The 21,860-nt window shown below is 41.9% G+C and overlaps 1 protein-coding gene across 1 annotated transcript in view; it reads right to left on the bottom strand.

Moving 5' to 3' along the window:
• LOC134203965 (uncharacterized) overlaps positions 1–21,860 on the bottom strand; it is a 90,050-nt gene that overhangs the window by 59,342 nt on the left and 8,848 nt on the right. The window contains exon 4 of the mRNA XM_062678803.1: positions 10,346–10,475. Coding sequence (XP_062534787.1) covers positions 10,346–10,475 — 130 coding nt within the window. The remainder of the gene's footprint in view (positions 1–10,345; positions 10,476–21,860) is intronic.

Here is a 21,860-nt window from a genome sequence, read left to right on the forward strand (position 1 = left end):
AAATTTCTTTATGATTTCTTTTGGACATTGCTATTGGTTTAGGACTTCCTTCGAACTTTTTTAAGAAACTGCTACATTTCAGGAATTTCTTTAAACAAAAATCTCCAGATATTTCTTAAGAAACGAAAAATGGGCATTAATATGATAAATCTGTACTAAAATGGTTCAATCTAATTTACAACACATGATCATTTTTGCCAATAAATCATATTGCCAGCACCGCCAGATTCCATAATATCGTACGACATTCAATAGCTCGACATACCATAAAACGATAGATGAACCTGCCTTTGGAAAATGTTGATGTCATGTACATCAAACTATTTCATTTATTACGCGACGCAGATAATACACTATTTAAACACTTGCCCAGGCTGTAACTACTGTTCTGGTGTTGGTTTTCCATTATAGCACCCGAATGAGTGTTATAATGGATTCTACGTTACTAGGGGATTTAAAGTAATTATTTGCATAAAAAACATATCTTATCCTGTTCATATACTCGATGGGTGGGGGTTTTAGCCCCTTCATCTATTTTCTTTATTTTGAGCTTCTTTTCAAAAAGTCTCGAACATTTCTCGCTCAACTTTTCAAAAGGACCTAAGTAACATTTTTTTCATGAATTAATTTGAGTACTGCAATCAAAAGCTTTCATGTTGTTCTGATGATTGCGCTATTCAAATAAATTCATGAAAAAATGTTACTTAGGTCCTTTTGAAAAGTTAAGCGAGATTTTACCACCTCATTAAACTATCCTAGTGGTAATGTGGTAATGTGGACGTTTCAGGGATTCCGACGGAAATCTCCAGATATTTTGACGGGAATCCTCCAACCATACCGAAGGAAACCTCCAGGAATTCTGAAGGCAATCCACCAGGGATTTCGACAGGAATATTCCAGGGAGTCCGAAGAGAATGTTCCAGGAATTTAACATATCGATGTCGACGGGAATCCTCCAGGAACTCCGACGGGAATATTCCAGGAATTCCGACGGGAATGTTCCAGAGATTCCATCGGAAATCCCCAGGAATTCCAACCAATGTTCAGGGATTTCGTAGGCAATGTACCAGGAATGTAGAAGCAAATCGTCGAAGCAATCTGTCGAGGAAATCCACTAAGACACCGAAATAATCCTCCAAGCATTCCGTAAAACATCTTCCAGCGATTCCGGAGAGAATCCTCGCAGGATGTTGAAGCAACTCGTTGAGGGATTCCGAAGCAAATCGCAGAATAATTTCGAAGTAAACCGTCAAGGGAGTCTGAACTAAATCTTCGAGGAATTCCAAAGCGAACCGTCGATGTAGCAAATCATCCAATGATCCCGAAACAATTCCTCAAGGGACTCCGAAGCAAATCATTGAGGGAAGCAAATATTCAAGGGATTCTTAAGCATATCGTCAAAGTATTCTGAAACAAATCGTCAACAAATTCCAAAGCAAATCTCCGAACGATTCCGAAACAAATCTTCGAATGACTCCGGAGGAATTCCGAAGCAAATTAACGAGAAATTCTGAAACAAACCCTCCATGGATTATGAAGGGTATCCCCCACAGATTCCCAAGGGTATTCCTCGAAGATACCGAGAGGATTCCGATGAATCCTTCTGGTTTTCGAATGAAATACCTCGATGATTCTGAAAGGAATTATTTAAAGATTCCAATGAGAATTCCTCTCGGATTCTGATGAGAATCCTTCTTGGATGATGATGGAAATTGTGGAGATTATCTTGCTGCTAGCCAAACCGAAGTTTGCTGGAAAACTGTCACTCCTGTCCTTTGACCACATGTCATTGACTGCTGACAAACTACCATGGTTGCTTCGATTGAAATTTTTGTAGGTCTCCGTTGTTGTTCATTATCAAGCTTACTTTGATGCCTTCAAATCAATTAGATATTGATATTGCCTTTTCATCTTTCGGGTCTTTGAGGAATCTTTCTCAGAAATGAGAAAAAAGTTCAATTATCTTCCACTCACTTCATTATGATAGAATGAATACGGGAAATAACTCATTTGTCTTCAAACTTTTTCAGTAATTCATTTACTTTATGATGAAAATTGATATAACTGCTAACTAGCTGTTCAAATTCAAATGGGGGTACATTTTTTCCAAGGAAGGGCTAAGACATCCACCCCCTAGGGAAGATCCATTAATTACGTAACGTAAAAATTGACCATTTTCACCCCCCCCCCCTACCCCTATGACCCTTTTATTTGTATTAATCACTCAATTTTTTTGTATGGATTGTTACACTTTGACCCCCCCCCCTTCTCAAAGTGTTACGTAATTTATGGATGCTACCCTAATTAACGCCAATGATTAAACGGTTAACGTTCTATTTTGCCCGACGTTTGGATGTGACCTTTTTCAAGGGAAAAACTATATTTTTAGAGAAGAATTTTCAATTACAATATTGCACAGTTTCAGTTGCACGACGCGACTCACGTAAAAGAATAACAATCATTATCAACAGGCTGTCAAATTGCACTGTCGCGTCGCGTCGCATCGCACATCGCGTTTACTCTGGCTTCACCCTTTTCGTTCTAATTTATATGTCGTTCTGGGTGTCGTATGGTCATAATTTGGGCTTCTAAATTTGTCGAATATTAGCTTTTAGTTTAGATATAGTTGATTCAATAGCATAAGATCGCTAATGTCGTTCCTGTTCGCGTGACTAACATCTTGGTTACTTTGACCTGGCAGCCAAAGTACTGGTACTACAAGTGTCAACCAATGTTGGTGATAAAACCTAACATGCACTACAACATGATGCATAAATTATGGCCAATCGAAGCTGGCTGAAGCATAATTTGGCAAAATAATTTAAATGACTGCAGGGTCACTAACGTTCTACAGTCAAACCTCCATGAGTCGATGTTCTATGACTCGATATCGACTCATGGAAGCAAATTATTCCATACTAAAAAATATTTTTTGGGTTACTGTGATGGTCCCTCCAAAGATAGATTTTCAAAATATTTATGGTAATTGATGGTGTTAGTGTGATTTGAGATGTGGCACATCTCTAAGATGGGGAGAGCTGAGGCTCTCCGAGAATGGTCTAGTATACATGTTTTAGTTAAGTCGAATTCATGGTCTTGGTCTATAATATCGGCATCAACATTTCAAAAGGGCGAAACTGCTTTGGTAAACAACAGCTTCTCATGTCGCTGGTGGGCTAATTTGAGCCCACTCACCCAATCCAACGCCACTGATGGAAGCAGCGAATCCTCTTCTTTCAATCAATGGTGCTGGACGTTGTGGGTGGGCTTTTGTTTGCAAAAGCAGTTTCGCCCTTTTGAAATGTTGGTGCCGATATGTTTCATTAGTGCTGTTGTTTCTTTTAGTCTGGCCATCTTATTATTTGTCTGTGTTGTGTTTACTTCTAAAAGTTTTTGGTGTTTGTTGATGTGCGTTTGATGGTGGTGGTCAGTTGAGGGATGAACGTGGTCGATTTTAAGATGGTTTGTGCTGGCTGTTGTGGATTCTAGATGCTGATGGTGTTTGGAGTGGGAGTCATGATTTCTGTTGTTGGGTTGAGGATGTTCGGTTCCAGTTGACGTTGTGGTGACGTGTTTGAGCTATGTTGTTGGCATGATCATGGTTGCGAATCCGGTGAAGATGGTAGTGCTACCCAGCAACATTGATATGCCACATCCGCATCAACAACCAGGACAATAATCAAACAAACGGCCAATCATCTATCACAGCACTACCATTTTCACCTGATTCGCAACCATCATCATGCCAACAACATAGCTCAAACACGTCATCACACCATCAACTGGAACCGAACCGCCTCAACCCAACAACAGAAATCATGACTACCAGCATTCAGAATCCACAACAGCTAGCACAAACCATCTACAAATCGATCCCGTTCATCCCTCAACTGAACATCAACATCGCACACTGCTTATAAATCTACCTCTACCTCAACTCTCCATCAATTACCGTACAGCTGTTGAAATCTAAACACAGCATACACTGGGATACTGCATACAATCAAAAATCACAAGAGTAGAAATTAGAATTACTTGCATGAGTCAAACTTTTAAGGTGAAGCGTTGTGACACTCAAATTGCTATGTGTTTGTATCATAAAAATCATCAACCATGGATTTGTAGTGGTGGAAACTTCCAATACCAATTCAGTAAGCATACACGTGGGATTCATTTTTTGTTAACATCCGACAACAGTAAACATTGCACGCATTCGGAAGAATTCAGCCCAACTTAGAAACAGAATCAATCAATACAGTCTAAGTATGGGATTAACTGATGGAATTTGCCAGAAAAGCATCAGTTTTTCTTTGGTTTAGGTGAATATTTATGAATTATGTTTTCACGATGCTGGCTGTTTATGTTTACATCCTCAACCGTTGTTGCCAGCTGCTCAAACGCACCAATAACACAATCATTTTTTGCTCCGATTTTTCAATTTTTGAAACGCACCCCAAAACAGAATCAATAACATATTATTATTGCATCAATACATAATGAGTTAGGAAAAGATTGATTAATTAAATCGATATTTTACATGTTTCCGCTATGATTTCACAATAGTTCATATCGGAATCACTGTCTGCTGGTGATCAATGATTGCTTGCATACGACGCTACCGACGACGTGCAGATTGTTGAAGCCGGCGACGTCGTTGGCATAGTGCGTTACTGGGGGGATTTTTTTCACTTTGTTCACTTGCTTATATCTAGACCAACATTTGAAAAGGGCGTAACAGCCAAAATTTATTCCTTCGGATTCTTCGTCTACATATATAGCTATATATGTAGACGAAGAATCAGCAGGAATAAATTTTGGCTGTTACGCCCTTTTCAAATGTTGGTCTAGATATATCTTCCCTAAATTAGCGCTATGTGGTAATATCATCATATCGCCGCATAGATTGAACTTAGAAGTAAGTCCAGATTTACTTTTTTAGTGAGAAGATGGTCAGGTATGTAGGCAATATATGAATTAAATTTGTCTGTGCATATCGGGGTGGGTGGGGTGGTTGATTGTTTGACTGTGTTGGTAAGCCGCAAGGCAGCCATTCTGAATGACATGTCATGAACACAGTCTCCAGGAACTCTTACTTAAAATACTGATGAAATGCGTAATAAGCAACAAACTTGACTTAGAAAACATGGATAATAGGCTTAAACTGGTTCACCGGTACAGTTTCTGAGAGTCTTCGGTGTTTTCAAAAGTAAATTCAACTGCTTTTTGAAATATCAGGACCCGCATTCAGCTTATGTTGCGAAATTGGCAGCAGTTAACTTCGCTTAGGGAATCATTTTCGATCAGCCCGCAGACCATTATTATAATATTCAGGGACAGTTATAGAGGGTGTCTGCAAATTATCCGTACAGATTTTGATAGTTCGCTTCTACAAAGCAAAAACAGACAATAATGGACTGAATCGGTAGCTATATGGGCATAACAACTCAGCAGGCTGTAACAGATGTATATTCTGAGAACTGACCGTCATTTCATGTATAATAAAATTAAGTCTTTGTGAATGCTTTTTTCCGGTTTTCCGTACAAAAAAATCAAAGGTGCAGCCCAATCGGGTTGTACGCAAAGGTGACGTAGGACTACGTAGCTATTCGAAATTGATGGTATTTGCCATAATAATTTGTGTCGTTTTATTAACATTGAGCAAACCGCTCGGAGGCTGAATCAAGAAGTCGAATAGATGGACTTTGAGTCTCCAACCGTGGAATTAACATGTCTTAGGGGCTGTTCACAAACCACGTAGACCGAAATTTCACCTTTTCAAACCCCCCCGTCCCCCTAGTAGACTTTCGTAGACTTTTCTGAAACCCCTCCCCCCTCCCCTTGACGTCTACGTAGACTTTTCCAAATTTTACAAAACATCATATGTGATTGGAAAAATATGGAAATCAATCACGGAAGGAAATCAAATTTAATCCTCTGTCCAAAGCCAAGTAATTTAATATCTGTAGCATTCGATCCCTCCTAGAGGGGCGCCCATCGCCGACACTTTTGCAACGGCGCGCCACTGCTTAAAATCTGTCACGCATCTGTCCTATAATTCTGAACGCCAGTTCAAATTTGTGAAAATCGAAGAATTTCGAGTTAAAATTCCGAGAATGTCAAGTCGGAAGTTTTGCGTGGAAATTTCGTAAAAATTTCCCAATTGATAACCTTGAAAGCTTCCACGTAATACTCCAAATAACTCTCTGTGGAAATTCCGATGCTTTTCTTGAAAATTTCATGCAACATCCCGCAGAATAATCATCTGTTGAAATCCCAAGAATATTCTTCTAAATTCCAAAAGTTTGCCCGTTAAAAAAATCGAGTATTTATCCGTTATAATGTAGAATTTGTTTCTCGAGGTAGTTTTAAGTTTAATCGGACATTCCGATATATTTCCTGTGGAAAATTAGAATGGCTATATTTTCACTTGTCATAAGACGAGTTGTACAATCCCATTGAATTTCACCACTTGATTGTATCTTGACAGATACGTATTTCGACCTCAACAGTTTCAACAAATTCAGCTTGGTTTATGTAGTCCTATTATAATAACATGTAATGCATGCTGGTTATTTAATTTATTCCAAAAAATATTTAAAAACCTGTCTTGTTGTACGGATAATTTGCAGACACCCTGAAGTTCTATCAATGCACTCCGATCGATGAAACCTGTTAACCACACATCCTACTTTCTAACAAACTTAGGAGAGCAGATGCGTGTTTTGGTGAAAAAATCATTCAAGACTACCTTTGTATGGGTCATAGCCTAATCAACGGCAATAAGAAGGCGAACTCGTTAGCAAAGGGGGGCGCACGGCTAGGCGATGATTATGATAGGCGAATCTAGAACGAGTTTTTCATATTAGTCCGTCAGAGTACTCGTCAAAATTAGCGAATGAAGTGGTCACACAATGGTCCTGCGCGGTGGCTATTTTCCATAGTCCCTAAAGTTTCCGGGCGAGCGTGGTTCAAAGGTGAGGTCTTAATTTGAAGCTTCATTCAACCACTATTCAACAAACACACATCTCTACAGAATAAACCAGGAGCGGAACCAATTATAATGACATCGATCAGGTAGTTCGGTATTGCACGACAAATTTGCGTTTCTAGATAGTAACTGTTGGATACTTTTGTAGCCCGAGGCTCCGTATACCACGAAGCTCTGACCATCCGGAAGATGCCCGACCATAGTTTGAACACGAAGCTACGCCACACTATATTCATCTTCTTCTTCTTATGGGCATTACATCCCGCACTGGGACCGAGCCGCCTCGCAGTTTAGTGTTTATTTAGCGCTTCCACAGTTATTAACTGCGAGGTTTCTAATCCAAGTTACCATTTTTGCATTCGTATATCATAACACGATGATACTTTTATGCCCAGGGAAGCTGAGACAACTTCCAAACTGAAAATGTCATAGACCGGCACCGAGTATCCGCGCGTGAAGTTTTAGTTATAGGCCGCTATAAGGCCGGTGTTTGAAATATGAGTCATGTTCGATATTCGATTCAAAGTGGTTTCAATCGCTACCCTACAGGTAAGCACTGTTAGCAGGATTATTATTCGATTCGATGTCACGATTGAAAAACGCTCAAAACGATTCCGATTCGAGTAAATAAAATCAACGAATTCACAACATCAAACAAAAGTTATCAATTTTCTTTCAACATGTGCTCGGGCACCGAATAATTGGACCCCAATCATTCAGTCTGAAATTATATCGAGTGAAACATTAAAGCCCACTCCTCGCAGCACATCACAGGAAATTCGAAATTGCCTGCCGTCGCCAACGTTCGCAGCAATTCAGCAATTCGATTCGTTCACTTTGGTGTTTATTTGCTACGAGAAAAGACACTTTCCCACGTGTTACAATCCTCATTCATCTCCGTTCGCTTGCTGTCAGAAGAAAAAAAAATCCCATGGCGATGCAGACATTGTCGACGACAATGATAACGTCGCCGTTCGTCGTTGGAATACTGCGGGTAGCTGCTTCTGATGGTGTGGCATAAACGAATGTTCTATAAAGCTAGGTTTAGATATAGAGGCTAAATATAACTTTCTTGATCTACTTTATTTCATTTCAAGTTGGTAAGACGGTGCTTTGAAACGTTCAAATAACTTTCAAGTCAAAAGATTTGCTCACTCCAGATGAACTATTTAAGTCAGATTCTAGATAATGATTCTTCCATTCCATATAGGGGAAGAGGCCCCAAAACGCCCCCCCGATGCAAAACGCCTTTTGTGGTTTCCGTCATATTTACCGTCATTAAGATGGCCGTAACAAAACTAGATCTAAAATTATGTAGGTTAGGCGAAGAAAGTTTCAAAATAGTGTATGGGAAGGTCGGAAAAACCGAAAATTTCCACATTTTGAAGAAACATCTAACATTTTGGCGAGGCAAAACGCCCTAGTGGCGCTAACCTACAATGTACTTGCGTCTCCACGCACTATCCATACCAGAATGCTGATTCGCCGACGCATGGTACTTTGTTCTCTAGTAGTTGCCAGCTAAAAGGCGTTTTGCCTCATGAGTTTTCCGGCAACAGAATATCACCACTTTTTTGAAATGTGAATATTATCAATATGATTGAGATTTTTGACAATTTTTGAATGACATCAACTAGCTATCTTGTTTAACTGTTGCATAATGTAAAAATACCCATGAATAGCGTTACAAATAAGACAATAAATCAGTGTTTCTTAGCTAGGGCATTTTGCCCCCCCTTCCCCTAACACAATAACATAACAAAGCAAATGCTTTCGATGTGAATGGCGACGTTCCGTTGCAGTTTTTTTAGTTAAGCGTACATCTAAATGTAAAAACAAATTGCACTCAATGTAGTGATTTTCATACCAGAATAAATCGTGAAGTATGATGAGAGGAACTCTTGCACTCAGAAGACTTACAGTGCGGCAACTCCGAACAAAGCTGAAACAAAATCTGAAAACTAATTCTTATGTAGCTAAATAGATACACATGTTATCGACAATGACGGTGAACCCATTGCGGTGCGTACCAACTTTTGTTGGAAGAGTAACCTTGGGGTGGCGCCATGGAGACCACCATGAGAAGCATCGGACGGTAAATTACTCCGAGTTTATTATGTGCTGGCGGATTCCAGAAATCTGGGACTGTTATGTTAACAGAATATCGTCGGAATATCGGAGTACAAGGAATTGTTAGACAAAACAATTCGTATTTTTTTTATGAAACTAAAATGCACAATAAAATATATTACTTTTTCTAACAATTATTTGCATTTATTGCTGCAGGACATGTTTGTACAAAGATAATTGTATGAAAGAGTGATTATTCTATGCGGAATCGTTGATTCCAGAATTAATGGATCTCTTGAATCTAAAAATTCATTAAAATCAGATGAAATGTGAACGAGCCAGTGCAAAAACAACATGTAAAGTTAGGAGTGCAAAATAGGTCACATAGGGATGCAACGGTCAATAATTAAGTAAGGCGAAATATTAAATGAATAATTTAATAAATTGGTAAGGCAAAAATTATCTATTACCTCCCAATGTCCAATGGGCTGTTACGAATAGGATTTACGTAAGCGTGGCTTCCCCCCGCCACCAGTTGTATGCATCATTAAACCTGATATGATGCGTAAACTTGGATTCCCCGAGTAGCGAATTTTCTTTGTCCCAGAGCAGAGGTAATGATGATGTTCGATTGCCCTCCGCAATAACAAGTCTCTGATCAGTTGGGAGACAATTTCCGGGCGAACCGTAATAAATTTACGGCCCCGAACGGGACGACGCACGATATCGAATACAGTGCGATGGAATCTACACAGTCAAGTAGACGTCGATTGATTGCAAAATTTGCAAATAATGGGTCGTTTTGAGTTTTATCGGGTCTGTAAGGGCATTTGCATCCAGATGCTTGTGCGATAAGGTGAATTTATTCTACTTTTATGCTGTGATGGCCTATTATCTACTACGACTGTTAGGAAAACGACTCCCACACCTGGACATTTCGGACTTGTGGGTTCGATATCTTCAGCTTTATATAAATTCTATTTAATGATTTACTAACTTCTATTGCAATGATAAAACAACTGAACTATAAATTATTAAGTAAATTGTCAAAAAAAGCTACGTATGTTTATCTGTGGCATCGATATGAATACGAAATTTGTTTGTCACAGGTTATTTGTCGAGAAAACGGGCGTCAAGTTATGTGTGTTTTTGTCGGCTTCATGCCTGTAACAGTGGGCGTTTTTACAAGCCCAATCAGATAGCAAAAAGTTTCCCTTCGAACGACAATGTTTATGTGTTTTGACATGTGTCTCAGCAACGTGGGAAGAGGGGAGGAGGGGATCTTACCTATCACTTCCATGTCACCGGAAACGATGAGGGTGTGAAAGGAGGGGGCATCCGCTGACACTTCACAACTGAACCTTCCGGACACGTTTGCTGATTTGATGACCACGACGCTTTCGTTTGACAGCGAGCGCTGGAATGAAACGGATGGAAAGGTGATTATACAACTGGCCGTACCTTCATATCGAATGTGGGTATCGTCGATGTGACGTTTTTTAGTATTATTTTTTTATTATTTACGTAAAGGGAAGTAAGGAAATATGATGACAGTAGCTAAATAAAATGCAGAAAATATTTATATTGGGAATTATCAAAACTAATTAACTTGTCCCGCAATTGAGCGATCTTTCTATCCTTTAGCAATTCTATTTGCAGCCTCGCTCCACCACGATATGAGTAAATATGTTGTCGTTCTCTCGACATTATCGGCAAAATCTAAGCTTGGGTAAACCAAAACTCATTTTATGCGTGTTCTTCTTCGGTTCCATGGCACCACAACAGTATATCACTGAAGGGCGCCCGGTGTGAACGGAAAAACATGCTCGTAAATAATGCTTCTGACAGAATTCAATTCCCACACGTGGAAGTTGGTAAGGAACTTTTTGCTCTCCATAATTGCCACGAGGAAGCAGACGCACAAGAGAGTGTCAGCACAAAATACGTTGATATATGCAGCACCGTTTCGGTTTTATATGAATTTAGACAAAAGTATATTCGATAAAACCTCATTCAAATAAATACTTTAAGAGTAAAATTTTCTATATCAAACCATTGCTTTTTTGCTATTTCAAGACATTTGATGAAAGGACGTTCAAACGAAACTGCGAAACTACTTCCGAGGAAGAGATCCCATTCATCATTGGCTTATTCTAGGTAAATGGTCAAATTCCAAAAAATTCCGTTGCTTGATGCAGGACAAATATTTCCTTTTGAATAAGGAATTAAAACCACCATGACCTCAATCCAGGCAAACGCCAACAACTTCCAAAGAACGAATCACATTCACCATTGCAAGGCATTGCCTTATTCTGGGCAAACTCCTACTTTTAGAGAAGGCGCATCACCATTGCCTTAATTGCCATTACCTTAGTTCAGGTAAGTGTCTACTTTTTAAGAAGGGGTCACATCCATCATTGCCTTAACCCGCAAGCGCCTTCTTTTAAAGGAGGGATCACATCCACCATTGCCTTTGTTTAATTGAATTGAACCATCCTAATGTGGAACTTGATTTGGAAAGATAGTTCTCTCACTCCATCACATATGAATAACTTTTATAATCACCGTACCGAACGATCGCACCAACGATCGTAGCAGCGTAGGTAGAATCAAACCCAATATCGTTAGACCGTGTCCAAACCGTTAGACCTAATCCAAAAACGATTTGACAATAAGAAGCTCGTTGTCAAACGTATCTCGATGCGCTATTTTCCATCGAGCGCTATTTTCAAACGAGAATGCTACGATTCTCTCGTGCGACTATTAGACAATTTTGAACGGAATCTCAAAATGGTACACAAAATGGGGATTGACACTGATAGTTGGGGTGTAATATTGACTTACATGGTTTGCACTCACTTGGATTCTGCCACACTCAAACAATGGGAGAACCACCATAAGTCAACTGATGTTTCGGAATACAAAGACCTACTCCAGTTCCTGAGGAGCCATGCTACGGTACTCTAGTCTATCGCTCCGTTGAAGTCTCGATCTAGCGATCCCCCTCCAACAAGTCGCTCACAGAAACCAAAGTTTAGCAACATCCGTTCTGTCGTAACCGCTCCATCGAAGCCATGTCCGTTCTGCAATCAAGTATCGCACTCCGTATTCAAATGTGACGTGTTCCGCAACGCTTCTGTAGCAGAAAGGTATGAGCTAGTGAAGACGAAAGCACTTCGCCTCAACTGTCTTTCGCCTGATCACCAGATAAAAAACTGTTCCTCCACTGCATGTCGTGTTTGTGGGTAAAGACACCACACAATCCTACACCAACAAGCTAACAATCGCTATCCCAGCAAATCGCAAGCTCTGAAACAAATCCACAGTCCAGCCAATTCCGAACAAACTCAATCACAGAACACTAGAAGTCTTCGAAACACTTCAAACTCGCCTCCATCGCCAGCCACTCCATTAGTCTCACTTCCGCTTCCTGCCACTACTCCGTCACTCAGTCACTGTTCCACCTCCTTGGTCGTCAACATTCGGAAGATTCCGTCAACGTGTTACAACGGTGCTACTGCAAACAGCTGTAGTGAAGGTCGTTGATTCTAAATAGCGGTTACGTACTGTGGGCCAGAGCTCTTCTAAACCCGGCCTTACAGCTGAACGTCATCCCCGAACGGCTTGTTCAGCGATTACATACACGGAAGACCAAGGACCACCATAGTATCGGTGGCATAGGAGGTACCATAACAACAGCAATCCATCCGTCTTCCTCAGAATTCACTCCCATTGCACTAATTTCAGTGCAGATTCGAAGTTTTTCGTCCGGAGTGAAATAACTCGTGATCTGCCTTCCAATAACGTCGATGTTTCCACAAGGGAATGGCAATCCGATTTCGTACTCGGCTATCCTAAATTCCACGAGCCATCCTCCGTAGATATGGTCATCGGAATGGAAGTGTACTACGATCTACTTTTGGAAGGTTTCGTAAAGCTTGGTCAAGAGCAACCCGCGCTCCAGAATACCACTCTGGGTTGGGTTGTTTCCGGTAGAGTTGGTCTACGCAAATCTCCAAATCCAATCACCCACCGGCCATGTCTGTAGCACGCTTTTATTAGAGGATTCCATTTCAAGATTTTGGGAGATAGAGTCGTGTCAATCTTCAAGTACGATCTTCAAGAGAAGATACTGGTCGTTTCGTCGTAGCGTTGCCGAAGACGCCAGGAGTCTTGAAGGAAGGTCCTACGGGGTAGCCAAGCGTCGTCTGCTATCGCTGAGTCGCCGTCTTGAAGCGAACCCGGCTCTAAAGTCAGCCTGCTCAGAATTCATCAGGGACTATTTGGATCTAGGCCACATGGAAGAAGTTCCTTTTGATATGTCGAGGTCATCAGCACCCATCCGCATCATAGAGTAGTTCGTCCGGATTGCATTACGGCCAAACTTCGGGTCATTTTTTATGCGTCTTGCGTCACAGATACCGGGGTATTCCTAAATGACGCCTTGATGTTGGGGCCAGTGGTTCAGGAGGACCTAGTTTTCATTACTATTCGTTTTCGAATGCCGAAGTTTGCCATCATCTCCTACATTGAAAATATGTATCGGTAAATTTGGATGGTTACAGTTGACCGCCCCCTCCAGCAGATTTTGTGACAAGACAACCCCGGTGAACCGATTAGAATATTCCAATTCTGCACCCTATATGACCACAAAGTGCCTCCAGGAGTTGGCCAAACAAAGAAAATCATCGCATCCAGCAGCTGCAGTAGTTCTTGTAAATGATTTCTTCATGGACGATATGATAAGCGGAGTCCACAATGTTGACGATGGGAAGGTCTTATGCGCTCAACCCCTTGAGGTGCTGCAATCCACCGGGCTCAGTATTCGTAAATGGTTGTCAAATTCTCCCGAATTTCTAGAAAGTATTCCATTCGAGCACCGAGACGTACGGTCCGTATTCGATCTTGATTCTTCTGCCTCTACCAAAACGCTAGGCCTAAAATGGACACCCATTTTTCATTTTTTTCATTTATTTAGTTAACATCTAAACAGATAACACTGAATCAACAATTTGACGCCACAATGCACGGTTCGAGGCCGCATCTCTCCATCCTCGGATACGCCCCACGCTCGCCAAGTCGTTTTTCACCTGGTCTGCCCATCTCGCTCGCTGCGCTCCACGCCGTCTCGTACCTGCCGGATCGGAAGCGAACACCATCTTTGCAGGGTTGCTGTCCGGCAACATGTCCTGCCCATCGTACCCTTCCGGCTTTAGCTACCTTCTGGATACTGGGTTCGCCGTAGAGTTGGGCGAGCTCATGGTTCATTCTTCGCCGCCACACACCGTCTTCTTGCACACCGCCAAAGATGGTCCTAAGCACCCGTCTCTCGAATACTCCGAGTGCTTGCAAGTCCTCCTCGAGTATTGTCCATGTTTCATGTCCGTAGAGGACAACCGGTCTTATAAGCGTCTTGTACATGACACATTTGGTGCGGTGGCGAATCTTTTTCGACCGCAGTTTCTTCTGGAGCCCGTAGTAGGCCCGACTTCCACAGATGATGCGCCTTCGTATTTCACAACTAACGTTGTTGTCAGCTGTTAGCAAGGATCCGAGGTAGACGAATTCCTCGACCACCTCGAAGGTATCCCCGTAACACTGCTTCCCAGGCGGGCCCTGTCGCGCTCGGTTCCGCCCACAAGCATGTACTTTGTCTTTGACGCATCCACCACCAGTCCAACTTTTGTTGCTTCACGTTTCAGGCGGGTGTACAGTTCTGCCACCTTTGCAAATGTTCGGCCGACAATGTCCATGTCATCCGCGAAACAAATAAATTGACTGGATCTGTTGAAAATCGTACCCCGGCTCTCCGCATGACACCTTCTAGCGCAATGTTGAACAACAGGCACGAAAGTCCATCACCTTGTCTTAGTCTCCGGCGCGATTCGAACGAACTGGAGTGTTCGCCCGAAATCTTCACACAGTTTGGCACACCATCTACCGTTGCTTTGATCAGTCTGGTAAGCTTCCCAGGGAAGGTGTTCTCGTCCATAATTTTCCATAGCTCTACGCGGTCTATACTATCGTATGCCGCCTTGAAATCAACGAACAGATTATGCGTTGGGACCTGGTATTCACGGAATTTTTGAAGGATTTGCCGTACAGTAAAGATCTGGTCCGTTGTCGAGCGGCCGTCAAAGAAGCCGGCTTGATAACTTCCCACGAACTCATTCACTAATGGTGACAGACGACGGAAGATGATCTGGGATATCACTTTGTAGGCGGCATTAAGGATGGTGATCGCTCGAAAGTTCTCACACTCCAGTTTGTCGCCTTTCTTGTAGATGGGGCATATAACCCCTTCCTTCCACTCCTCCGGTAGCTGTTCGGTTTCCCAGATTCTGACTATCAGTTTGTGCAGGCAAGTGGCCAGCTTTTCCGGGCCCATCTTGATGAGCTCAGCTCGGATACCATCCTTACCAGCTGCTTTATTGGTCTTTAGCTGTTGAATGGCATCCTTAACTTCCCTCAAGGTGGGGGCTGGTTGGCTTCCATCGTCCGCTGAAATGACGTAGTCATCTCCTCCGCTGCCTTGACTTTCACTGCCTGTACTCTCAGCGCCATTCAGATGTTCCTCGTAGTGCTGCTTCCACCTTTCGATCACCACACGTTCGTCCGTCAAGATGCTCCCATCCTTATCCCGGCACATTTCGGATCGCGGCACGAAGCCTTTGCGGGATGCGTTGAGCTTCTGATAGAACTTGCGTGTATCTTGAGAACGGCACAGCTGTTCCATCTCCTCGCACTCCGCTTCTTCCAGGCGGCGTTTCTTCTCCTGAAAAAGGCGGGTCTGCTGTCTCCGCTTCCGTCTATAACGTTCCACGTTCTGCCTGGTACCTTGCTGCAGCGCAACCGCCCGCGCTGCGTCCTTCTCCTCCAGAATCTGTCTGCACTCATCGTCGAACCAATCGTGCCGTCGACTTCTTCCCATATATCCGACGTTGTTCTCCGCTGCGTCGTTAATGGCTGCTTTGACTGTATTCCAGCAGTCCTCAAGAGGGGCCCATCGAGCTCACCCTCTTCCGGCAACGCAGCCTCGAGATGCTGCGCGTATGCAGTGGCGACATCAGGTTGCTTCAGTCGTTCTAGGTCGTACCGCGGCGGTCGTCGGTACCGAACATTGTTGATGACGGATAGTTTTGGGCGCAGTTTAACCATCACCAGATAGTGGTCAGAGTCGATGTTAGCGCCACGATATGTCCTGACGTCGATAATGTCGGAAAAGTTGTTCGTTTTGTGATTCTGTCTGCAGTGGTGATCTCCAGGTGTACCGATACGGGAGGCTGCGTTGGAAGTAGGTGCTGTGAATAGCCATATTTTTGGAGGCGGTGAAATCAATTAGTCGTAGGGCGTTTTCGTTCGTCAGCCGGTGAGCGCTGAACTTTCCAATAGTCGGTCTAAACTCCTCCTCTTGGCCAACCTGAGCGTTCAAATCTCCTATGATGATTTTGACGTCGTGGCTTGGGCAGCTACTCACAGCGTACTCAGCGTACAGCGTACTCACGTTCCAGCTGCGCGTAGAATGCGTCTTTATCATCATCAGTGCTTCCGGAGTGTGGGCTATGGACGTTGTTTATGCTACAGTTGAAAAACCGACATTTGATCCTCATCCTGCACATTCTCTCACCGATCGGCCACTACCTGATCACGCACTATTGCATATCGCCCATCACTATGAAAGCTGTTCCTAGTTCGTGTGTGTTGCCGCAGCTCTGGTAGATGGCATGATTACCTCTAAACGTTCGCACTATTGATCCCTTCCAACAAACCTCCTACAGCGCTACGATGCCGAATCCACGGTCCTTGAGCAAATCGGTGAGTATGCGTGTGTTCCCGATGAAGTTGAGAGATTTGCAGTTCCACGAACCGAGTTTCCAATCGCTAGTCCCTTTTCGTCGCAGTGGTCTTCGCCGATGGTTCCGGTCCGTACTCTCTTGTTGATTGTTCGTTGCTTATGATTTTTAAAGGCTGGCTTGCAGGGCCTGACACCAAACCCCCTAAATTTCCGAAGGACCATTCCTCCTTATTTCCGGTGGACCATGGTGCACAGTTTCACTTAGAGTCCCTCGCTGGCACTCGGACGATGATCAGCCGCCCCTAACATGGAGAACAGACGCTGTTGTGAGCCGATCCTGACATGGAGAACAGACGCTCAATAAGATTTGCACCTCCGGAGAGGAGCAAACCCCCCCTTCCCTGTCAGCATACGACCATAGTTCCCACCGGGGTTGGTTACCCGATCTTCCCTAAGGTTGCTCGTATCCCGGCCAGCACCGCGGGGAGGTAGGGATAGGAGTTACTGGGTAAGAGGCTAAGGACCGCGAGATGGGGTCTATTTTATTCCTTCAGGTACGCGAAGTACCAATGGTACGCTTTACCCAGCATTTGCCGTACGGATCAAGTATGCGTGTCTCTAAAACCTCTGTCAGGGCCTAACTCGAGGGCAGTATCATCGGGCCCTTGCTGTTCAACTTGCGACATGCCAGAACCTGCAGAAGCCAACCATTTTTTCTGCGTTAAAATAGAAGCTAAATATTTTTTAAATTCGATGCAAAATATTCTGAAAAATTACATCACGTTTAACTATCTACAGGACATATCGAAATTTTCATCAAACACTTCTTGCATTTCAATTTGCCGACTATTTTTTGGTGTGCTTATAATTTCTTGAATAGTCTACCTATAATCTATAGAAAGTAGAATTTAGCTACTTTTAGCTCATTTGCAGTTTATGCAGTTTAATTAGACTTGCAATGAAGCAGATTATCCATTAACCTACTACCTACACACACATATTTAATCCTGTTACAAATGCAATTTTAGAGTTGAAGAGCTAGTGCACTTTCTGTACCCCACGCTCACACGTTCATCGCATCTAGAAATCACCAGAAGAATTAAGATCAATTCCTTTGGTTCCTATTGCAACCAAGCGTGATTTAAAATCACAAAAATGAAAATCATGAGCTATGAGATAAAAAATAACTCTGTTCTGAACTATCTGCTGAATGTCTGAGTTTTTAACCGACATTTTTTCACGGTATGCCACTGTGCTCTATCAACGTCAACGCACGGTATCACCAGAGGCAAAGCGATTGTTCTTGGAATCTAGTTCTAGCACTTCCATCAGCCGGATTTATCAAGGATTTTCCGGTTAGCCAAAACGTACCGAATGACTAAGACACGGACAAAACAGCGGAAGCATCGGCTCCGTGGTTCTCCGACGCAACGCTAGTTGATTTACAAACAAATAGGATGTTTCAGATTGAGGTTAGATATTTCAAGTTTTGTGTGGAATCTATTTATGGCTGTGATAAAGCACAATGTAGCAAAGAAGTTTTGCAAATACTCTTGAGTACGAGGTTTATGGGAGCAGCTCACTCTAAGAATAGCGCCACATAATTTTCGACGTATTATTCTGTGAAGCAAACAGTGCCTCAGTATCCACCATTCTATAGACAAAGGTCCTCTCGGAAGCAGCACAGCTGGTTCAACATTCGCTTCAATCGTTGCAATTTCATCTTCCGTTGTCTTGATTTCCTCTAGAGGAGCGCATACCACCACCACCATCATGGCATCATCATGTGATGAACTTAACGTCACTGGAAGCTTGAAATGTTTTCACGATTCCACCATTCCGCCCCATTAGTTGGATTCAGTCATCCTGTTTCCGTTAGACATTGCGACTGTTTTGGCTTCCTCGTACAGCGAAGTTTTACCGAAAGGTTATACGTTTGGCCGAAAATGAATTGTTCATTGGTGGAAAATCTCACTTACATTCACTTATTCCATTCGTTGATGCATTTTATCTCATTTTTTAAGACAAACTATCCCTTTGGATAATTTGGCGAAAACACAGGCGATCAATAGTAGTTTGGTTTTTGATTAAACACGAGGAAGGCTTTTATCCCCACTAGGTGAATCAATTTACTTTTTACGGGTTAAACCTTGCCATTTGTTTCCACAGACATTCGTTCATTTTTTTCGGTGCCGAGATGGTTCACTAATGATGAGGTTGCTACCATGCCATCTTTGTCGAACTGAATTCGAAAAAGAATTCATTCCATTCTTATACCTATGTGATAAATGAGCTCTGTATGGCTTTATACGTATTTCATGTTTCATGAATCAAGACGCGATAGTCATCAGCTACGTAAATAAGGACAAGGCGAGTTCCAACGTAGAAGGAAAATTTAACAATTAGTCACTTTCTTTCGCACATACGCCGGATTGAAAAAGTGTTCCAGAATTATGGAGGCAGAGTCCTCTGCAAGAAAAATTGAGCGTTTGCTCGAAACTGAACGAGCACCAGGCCGAGCGCCAACCAAGCCGAGAGGAAACGAGAATTGAACTGCAACCTCCGTAGCTTCCTGTTCTACCTCTACGGGCAGGTTGGTTGGCTCGCTGGCAAATGGAACAGTTTTGGCATCTTCCTTCCGAACGATGCGATGCAGAGTGCACAAAAAATGATCAAGGAATCGAACGTGTAGTTAGTTAGTGAGCGGCACAAAAAAATGCTCTTCCCGGAAATGTTGCTGACAATTTTAAAGAAAACCAATTATTTTTTTTGTATCTGTCCGAAGACATGCATTGTCGTCGACCGTTGGGGAATATAACCGGGCAATAAAACAAAGTACCGCTAATTAAACGTAGCGATTGCAGTTTGCAGAGATTGTTAGCTTTGATACAATGTGCCAAGATGAAAGATTGTATCATACCGTAACGTGGAGGAAAGGGTGGTAATATGAACAGATACCACGTTGCGTTCAATTTTAATCGAAATCGATGATACCTAGCCAGTATCATTGCTCAGTATTAAATGAATGCAAATAAGATTAGTAATATTACATTTTATCAGTTTAACCGTTTGTCAGTTTTTTTTACCGTTCCTTAGCATTGTACCCCCTTCTCAAATGAAGCTTACAAGTTTTTTATTTCCATATTTTTTACAGCTTTTTCAACTATTGTAACGGTCTAGCGTTATGTATATCAAAATCAAGAAATTTCCATAAATTGTTCAAGAATAAATTCAGTGGTAAACTTAGTATTTATTAAAAAATCACTCTAATGACGATTGAAAAAAAAATTGAAGAATTTGAAAAATAAACGCGGGATGGAAAAATAGATCCATTTTTCTATATAAACAGAAGCTATATTGAATAAATATCTGAGAAATTTGGCTGCATTGGCCAACTGAACGAAACTCAATTTTAAACATGTCAACGTGTTTTTCCAATGAAATCTCAACCTTTGATACCGTTCGACAACTATGGCGACAATACCGATTATCGGAATTTATTCGGAAGTTGATGATCGACTTAAACGAAACAGTGACCCATAGCTTTATCGTAGCAAAATGGCTTGAACAATCATCACGGAATCCAAATTTAAAAATTCTCGTATTTCCAAGGGCACCCCATTCAAAACGAAAGCCACGCACAACCATGGGCGTAGCCAGAATTTCGAGCAGGGAGGGGGGCAACTTTTTAGGTCTTCCAATTCGCAGTGTTGGTAAAATCACTCATAAATGTCAATCAACGAGTCCTCCCGTGCGAACGAAATCGTCTGCGATTTTAAAAGAACGCATCACGCTTGAATTTTTCATGCTAAAACGCATCATTTCACTCATTTGCCAAAAAATCATTTCGGTTTAAAAACGCATTTGAAAGCAATTTTGGGGCAATTTATTGCTTATACATGAAATAGTATCCATTGTTCTATGCGATGAACGGTTATTTACTGTTTTTAACGAAGGAGAACAAAAGAAAACCTACGATGATTCAAATGGATGATTCAACTCATCTATGAGTTTTTAGGTGCTGAGTTAGGTGCGCTTCAACTCACGCTTGATTTGAATCGTCCATGAGTTTTGAGATTTTGAGTTTTTACCAATTGCCAATTCGTAGTTTTATAGTGGTTCTATGAAAACACATGAATATTAGTGCTTGGCACTATTTCATTCTAAGTTCCAAAAACTTTGAAACGAAATCCACAACCAACAGTAAAGGCTGGATCACAATAGCACGTTGCGCTGGGCGTTGAAGTCAGCGTTTTGTACTAGAACGCAACGCTAATAAACGTGACGCATTCATGCCCACAATGCAACGTTCGCGGTGTGCGTTTATTAAACAACAATAATGATATATGAATTTCTAAACAAATCCGCTTTGAAATAATATTTATTATCAAATAGGCAGAAAAAAAACAATATGCATGCCTCATCCAGGAATTCCTTCGACAATTGCTCCAGTCATTCTATCCGAAGTTCTATCAGGAATTGTTTAAATATGCCTCCAGCATAGAGATGTGCGCCGCCGACCGTTTTTGGCACGCCGCCACCGCCGACATTTTTGCATCGGCGCGCCGCCGTTTAAAATTTGTCACGCCGGTGGTCTATAATTTTCCATGCCGATTCAAATTTAAAGAAGTCCGCGGAATTTTCCGTGAAAATTCCGCCGATTCAATAAAATTTCCATAGATTTTTTTGATTGTTCCTTAGAAAATCACGTTAGAAATCCAGAGATTGTTTTTTCTCGATTGTGGAAATACCAATGATATCCTATATATTCCATACAATTCCCCGTTAAAATTTCGATACTCTCTTCTGAAAACTAAGAAAAATTTCGAAGAGTTTCCCGTCTAAAACAAATCTCATAGAAATTTTTGAACGGATAATAGTCGTTTGGTAGAAAGCCATTTTTCCGAATGCCACAACACCCAACAAACATTGTCCTTTATACAACGCCCAACAAATTAGTCCTTTATAGCTTATATAGCTAAAATAGTTGGTAAGGCCGAAAGTTGT

This window comes from Armigeres subalbatus, unplaced genomic scaffold, assembly GCF_024139115.2.
Source record: "Armigeres subalbatus isolate Guangzhou_Male unplaced genomic scaffold, GZ_Asu_2 Contig302, whole genome shotgun sequence".
In the NCBI taxonomy this organism is placed as follows: Eukaryota; Metazoa; Arthropoda; class Insecta; order Diptera; family Culicidae; genus Armigeres; species Armigeres subalbatus.